The sequence below is a fragment of the Zingiber officinale genome, chromosome 10B (genome assembly GCF_018446385.1).
Source record: "Zingiber officinale cultivar Zhangliang chromosome 10B, Zo_v1.1, whole genome shotgun sequence".
NCBI classification, from domain to species: domain Eukaryota; kingdom Viridiplantae; phylum Streptophyta; class Magnoliopsida; order Zingiberales; family Zingiberaceae; genus Zingiber; species Zingiber officinale.
In genome coordinates this window covers 27,164,466-27,171,923 of record NC_056005.1, presented here as the reverse complement: position 1 = coordinate 27,171,923, position 7,458 = coordinate 27,164,466, and the positions used below count along the sequence as shown (strand labels likewise).

General features: G+C 36.5%; 1 protein-coding gene across 1 annotated transcript; it reads left to right on the top strand.

Annotated features, from left to right (window-relative positions):
• The first annotated feature begins 2,153 nt into the window (after nucleotides 1-2,153).
• Nucleotides 2,154-6,443, top strand: LOC122028651 (lipase-like). Its single transcript, XM_042587494.1, has 8 exons — nucleotides 2,154-2,996; nucleotides 3,092-3,186; nucleotides 3,266-3,369; nucleotides 3,447-3,547; nucleotides 3,647-3,747; nucleotides 3,824-4,261; nucleotides 4,374-4,505; nucleotides 5,935-6,443. The coding sequence occupies exons 1-8, from the start codon at nucleotides 2,733-2,735 to the stop codon at nucleotides 6,092-6,094; spliced, it is 1,395 nt and encodes a 464-aa protein (XP_042443428.1). The 5' UTR covers nucleotides 2,154-2,732; the 3' UTR covers nucleotides 6,095-6,443.
• The last annotated feature ends 1,015 nt before the right edge of the window (nucleotides 6,444-7,458 follow it).

Sequence of the window (7,458 nt, the reverse complement as noted above, 5' to 3'; positions counted from 1 at the left end):
ATTTATCTCTTCGAGCTAAAACAACCATCAACAGCCGCACCCATCCACAGCCCGTAACCGTGGCGCGGATTGTGATTAATTCGACGGCTCGAAAACCTATAAATCCCGTTCCAGTCAACTACTTCCAGAAGGTCGCCGGGTGCAATGCCGGTTCATTAAAGCCGAAATTATGGGAAAACAGATGGCAGTAGGGGTGGTAATTTTTGACCCGACACGAAAACACGACCCGAACCGAACACGAAAAAATCAGGTTAGGGTTGGGTAGTTTCGGGTTCGGGTCGAAATCGGGTCGACCCATTTGACCCAATTAATAAATAAGTCGGGTTATGGTCAACCTGAAATGACCCGATTACAATCCGCGAACCCGTTTATAAATAATTATAAATTTAAACTAAAATTATAAATTTTAAAAAGTTAAAAACCCTAAACATAGATATATGTTATGCTATTGATTGCAATGTTGCTATGCCTTATCATTTATGATATGAATTTTCAATTTGTGTAGATAAATGTTATTTTTAATTTTTAATTAAATATACAAATTTTATTTAATGAATTCAGGTCAGATTCGGGTCAAATGGGTCAAACAGGTTAAACGGGTCAAACGGGTCGAACGGGTCAAACGGGTTAAACGGGTCAAACGGGTCGGGTTCGGGTCGGGTTCGGATCAAGTGCAAATAAACAGATCAGATTCAGGTTGAATATTTTGACCCGAAATAATAATCAGGTCGGGTTCAGGTTGTCATTTGCCAACCCGCCAACCTGCCAACCCGAACCTGTCAACCCGAACCCGAACCGAATTGCCACCCCTAGATGGCAGATCAACTGCTCCATTATTTGATTAAGAAAATTCAGATATGACGACATTCATTACGATCGGTAGATCACTGCCGTCCTCTTCATCGATCATCAGATCAGTGTGTTTTACTTCTAAAAATATAAGAGCCAGATAATGGGAAAAGAAAAAAGAAAAAACACTAAATGATGAACAAACTATGTTTATAATCGTCATACTCTCACTGAAGGAAAGAGATCTTCGCACTAAAACCCTCGATTAATTAACAGTAGTAATAGAATCATGATTTTCACAAATTAAAGTTTCTCTTTTTTATATTATAGTTTTTGTTAAAACTATTATATTGTATTTGTGAAACACTTTAAAAATTATAATTGCATTCCGATGTTTTTTTAAAAAACATTTGTGATATTTTAATTTTATATTTAATTTGTAATTCATGTAATAATTTTTAAAACAAAATTATGAGATAACGATGTCACTTTTATTTTAATTTTTTATTATTATTTATCACACCCATTCAATGTCTGACCTAATTTTCTATACCAACATGTGAAGGTGAGTTTTAAATGGACAATTTTGACCGATAACATAACACAAAGCTAGATCCTCTTAATGATAAATTAAAAAAATTATTGGAAAAAAATACCTTTTATTTTCCCCCAGCAATACTATATTATTAAAAATTTGGACTCTTGTTTTTGAACTCTTTACTATGATGGTCCTTTAAATTTTAAAATTTTCACTTGGTTACTATTTTTAGAAATTTTTGTTTTTATGATATTCAGAGTATATTTGGTATTTCCGATAATTATGGGTCCTAATTAATTTTATTTTTATTAGAAGATTTATTTTTCTATAAAAACCTTTTTTCCATATAAAATTAGAACATATATTAAAATTTCTTTTTTTTTTCTGTATAATTTTTTTTAAAAATAAATCTGGCGAGCTTATCTTATTTAATTATTTTTTTACGTTCTCTCCTTCGACGAGTTTAATCTCTCATCCTATTTCTCCTCTTATTATTAATTTGCATCCAAGTCCATATACAAACTAACAAAAGTCTAAAGCTTGGAAAAGAGTGATCCCCAAAGCTCTCGTGCAAGAAAGCTAGCTATTGAGGGCACCCCGGCGGCCCATGCCACGACGGCATCCAATCAATAGCCGGCAAAAAGGAAGGAGAGGGGCCACAGTTGACAGAAGACTGCGCGCGTGTCCAACGTCCCGTCCCGTCCCGCGGACAAATGTACCGTTGAAGAGTAGAATTTTGCGGCAGAAATTGCATGTTTTTCCCACCTCCCCACCTGCCCATGTGTGCGCTCTATAAATAGAATAGCAACCCATCCTCTCCGCCTTCCCTGTCAAAAGGACAACAATTTGTGATTCGAAACGGAGGAGGAGAAAGCAGAGGAAGAAGGAGAAGGTGCTTCGTCCTTTCCTCTGTTCCTCTTCGTCTTATCCATTCATTCGCTCTATAAATAGAATATGGCAATTCGTCCTCCCTCCTTTCCCGTCAAAAGGAGCACAATTTGTGATTTGGAACAGAGAAGGAGAATAGAGAGGAAGGAGGAGGAAGAGGAGCTTCGTCCTTTCCTCTTCTTCTAATCCAACAATTCCTTGCTGGAAGAGGAGAGGAAGGTGCCTCTTCTCCTTTTCCTTTTTGATATTCGAACCATCCATTACGGAATCCTAGTTGACATAGAGGAGGTGCCTTTGTTCTCCGCCCATTTTTGTTTTCTGCAATTAGGAGGAACATTATTTGTCTTCCTTTTTTCTTTTGCCTGCATCTTTCATTTTCACAACTCGATTGTTTACAAGTGGAGGGCAAAGAGGCGTTTTTCTTCCCCCAGCCCTCTTTTTCTCCACCATTCAATCCTCTTGAACGCTCCTTCTGCGCTTGTGGAGACATCTTTGTTGGGATTCTGGAGGAGGGGAAATGGCAAGGATCTCGATCGGGTTCCTCGGTCTCACCGAACTCTTTATCAGCACAATGGTGCATATGCTCTTCGGTTTCTACATATTCAGCACCGCAGTGGCATCCGATGTCTCTCAGGTCCTAACTGATTGCCTCCGGCCCAATATCTTCAACCTGGGAGCCAGAGAGGAGGGAGGCAATGATAGCAAGGAGAAAATGGCGGTATTGGAGGGCTCTCCGCCCCCAATTGTGCTGGTTCATGGCATTTTTGGGTTCGGCAAAGGGGTACGTACGCCATTGTCATTCCTCGACATTCTTTGCAATTTTAGAGAATTGACCCAATCTTAAATTGGATCTTGAGATGCTGCTATTTGTTGCAGAGACTCGGAGGTTTGTCCTACTTTGCTGGGGCGGAGAAGAAGGATGAACGAGTCCTTGTGCCTGATTTGGGATCCCTAAGCAGCATCCACGATAGGTGAACTTTCTCAGATTCTTTTGTTCGATTAAGCCAAGGGCATGAACATTGAAGGTTGGGAAAAATTGAAACTTTTTAGGGCAAGGGAATTGTTCTATTATCTGAAAGGAGGGAAGGTGGATTATGGAGAGGAACACAGCAGGAAATTTGGCCATTCACAGTTTGGAAGAACATATGAACGAGGTGAGATTTTCGAATGCCTTTTCTCAGTTAGGGTTCTCCCCGCGTTTCTCATAAAGTATTGCTGTGATGGGGTGCAGGCCATTACCCTTCATGGGGTGAGCACCATCCTGTTCATTTTGTCGGCCACTCTGCTGGCGTGCAGGTTGTCAGGGTTTTGCAGCAGATGCTTGCAGATAAGGTGTTCGATTTATTGCGTCTGAGGAATTCATTACTTAATTTTGCCACTTTCTTGATCGATAACCCTAACCTTCATGAACTACCCATCGGCTATCAACAGGCTTTCAATGGCTTTGACACCTCTGAGGACTGGGTTTTGAGCATCACCTCCCTCTCTGGAGCCCTCAACGGAACCACTAGGACATATTATGACGGCATGCAGTGAGTAACTTGTTTATTTTAGATCATAATCTTGGTTTCTTGGATTATTGATACACGTTTGATGAATTTGATTCAGGCCTGAAGATGGAAGGTCGATGAAATCGATATGTCTGCTTCAGCTCTGTCGCCTAGGAGTCATAGTCTATGACTGGCTGGACATTACATGGCTGAAGAACTACTACAACTTTGGGTTCGATCATTTTCAGATGGCATGGAGAAATTCTGGCATTACTGGTTTGGTTGATCTCATACTGGGAAACTCAGGACCTTTTGCTTCTGGAGACTGGATCCTCCCTGACCTTACAATTCAAGGCTCAATCAATCTCAATTCTGGTCTCCAGACCTTCCCCAACACCTTCTATTTCAGCTATGCGACTAGGAGGACGCAAAAAATCCTTGGCTACACGGTTCCTTCTAGCATCTGGGGCATCCACCCTATGCTCTTTATTAGAGTCTTGCAGATGTGCCAATGGAGGTTCCCGACCAGCGCATCCCCACCTTATAAAGGATACAGGTCGGTACATGGGACTTGGGTATATAATGCAGATCAGATTGAGACATGGCCGTTGACTTGTCTCACTGTTTGGTGCTAATCTGACAGAAATTTTGAATACATTGTCGTACAGGGATGAAGATTGGGAACACAATGATGGAGCTCTAAACACAATATCAATGACCCACCCTCGTCTGCCGGTAGAACATCCAAGCTTTTATGTTGTGGATGACTCAGAGTGCCATCCTTTGCAACCAGGAATCTGGTCAGTCTTGCTCACCCTCAGTAGCTATACTTTGACATGAATATTTATTACAATGCTACTTATCTACAAATATCACGGACAAAAATCAAAAGAGTACCCTTTTTTATTGAATGAAATCATAAAAGTGCGCTTCTTTTTTTATTTATCATCAAAACAGCGTTCCATCCCATTTCAATCTATTTTTGTTTCTAAAAATATCCTTTTTTTTTTTGAAGTTGTTGCAGCAGCTATGGAATCATAGTTGTTACATAGTCATAACAGCTATGAGATTTATAAAAGCTACAATCTTATAGTTGCTATAATTATATTTGTAGTAGTTATAATTACATAACTGCTATGATTATGTAACAACTATGATTTTGTAGCCGCTACAACATAATATTAATCAATGTTGATCAAAGATGAAGTTTTTATGTTATAAAGATAATTTGTACTTGTTATAATATAATATTGACTAGTATTGATTAAAAATGAAGTATCCATATTGTAATAGCTATAAACTGTAGTTGCTATAACATGAAGTTACTAGTGTTAATTAGAGTTAAAGTGTTCTATCATAGTTGCTACAATAGTGCCGAACAATGATATTTTTAAAAATAAAAATAGCTTGAAGTAGGATGGGATGTTGTTTTGATGATAATGAAAAAGGAGTGCCTTTTACGATTCTAATAAAAAGGGTTCCCTTTTGCATCTAAGAAATTTACTCTATTGTTGTGGTGAACAATTCCTTTAAATTTCAGTTCTTAGCATAGTCTTGTCTAACTTCCCTACTTTTCCTCATTTAAATGTGTTTGCTGAATATCCATTCCTAGCGGAACTTATAAGTTATCTAATTGTCGTAGAGAATTTTTCTATCATCTTTCCTTGTTCCAACATGAAATTTTTACAGAAAGATTCATTTCAACCTAGTAGCAGACATCCATTTTCACTTTACGGAACGGTCAATCACTCATATCTATGTATATCCTTTTTTGTCTCATAATGAGCATGAAATTATGTGGTTATTACAACAATCAATTACACATGCCCATGCTGCTCATATTCCCTTTTTACTACCCGGGACTATGGTGTGACGAAATGGTGCAAAGTTGTGACTCAGGCATCCACAGTTCGATCCACAGTTAAGGCTCATTTGTAGAGATTTTTCCTTCAAATGGAACGAGTAACCACGAGATATTGGGCTTCTGGGCCGCTTGCCGTAAACGCTTCCCAATTTATTTTGATAGCCGGTGGAAAACTTCCGTGAAATCGGACGATCGCCCTAATTTAAATGTTACCTGATTCAATATTTTTTCATATTCCCTTCTTGCTATTACCGACTTTTGTCTCAAGAGTTACTTTGATTAATTATACGAAGTCATTATATCCTCATTTCATTTCTTAAGTTTGCTCATTGTGAATCCTAAGTAATCCCCCGTTGTTGTGACAGGTACTATAAGATCATGGAGGCCGATCACATCTTTTTCATAGTAAACAGGGAGAGAGCAGGAGTACAGTTTGACGTTCTGTATGATGGCATATTTCAGAGGTGCAGAAAGCATGTATTCAGAAGCAGTAAAACACTAATACCCAACGAAAGCAGTCAATGACACCATTCTCTTCTGCATTAGATGTGACTAGGGAACCAGATAAGAAAGATGCATCAAGTTTATCATACACATCCTTTTACAAGCAGGCTTCCTCGTATGCACGCCTTAGTCTACCACAATGTTATGACAATGCTCACAAATGACTTGAAATTATTCAAAATTGAAGCTTCTAGGTTTTGCAGGACATACTCGTACTGATTTTTAGCTTTGCTTGTTTGTACATATGCATTTCGTGAATGGGAAAAAAAAAAGAAACTCAGGTTTTAGCATAAATTGAGTGCTTTTATGCTAACTATAATGTTGCATGATGAACACCCAGCGCCGTTTATATTTGGCCTTCTTCAATATTGTCCGGCAACAGTTGTAGTGAAAAGTTCATAGCAAATATTCTGAGTTTTCAGCATAGTGTCTAAACTTAACGACTCCAATATAACAACTACATTTCAAATTTCCAGCTCAACATTCCCTTATTGATGAATATATGGAGTTGTTTACTTGCTGAAGTTCTGGGCAGTATATATGGAGTTGCTTACTTATTACATTTTCTTAATTAAAAAAAAGTAAATAAAAAATTAATGTCTATGAATTTTCGAGTGATTAAAAGTTGATCTCATTTAGTAGACAAAATATTTTAGACTTTTGCCCTTAAAAACACATTCTCTTTCTATTATTCAAAACAACTGAAGTTGAAATATTTATGGTTGATCTCCTTTTTTTTTTCTTAAGAAGTTCTGAATACGTTTATTTTATGATGAAGGTCGTTATATTTTATGGATAATTAATTGATAAATTGTAAAAGTATCCACATTAGTTACTATATTCAAACATGTTATTAGATAAGATAGTTAAAAAATCTTTACATCAGTTATTCTATCCATTTCTTAAATTTTATAAATATTACTTATCTAAATTTAATAAAATAGTTTTTTACTTTAAATTATACATTTTGAATAAGGAAGTTATTGAGAATATTCTAAGCTCTTAGATTCGTATTAACTAATTTTCTTGGACAAAAGTCAGAAGTTTGCTTTTTTTATTTATTTTTTGGATAATGTTGAAATAGGTAGTCAGTTATAAGATTACCCATTTACAATTTTATAACTATTATAACACAATACTACTAACCCATTTTTGATCATAAATAAACTGTTTATATTATAGAAATTATGATTTATAACTATTACAATATAATGATAATTACAATCGAAATGTCTATGTTGTAGTAGTTATAAAGTTATAATGTTGTTAACGGTGATTACAATTGAAATACTTATATTATAGTAGTTATAGTTTTATCATGATGTCAAACATAAAAATATAGTAAAGTAAGAAGAAATATTATTTTGATAATAAATAAAAATGCA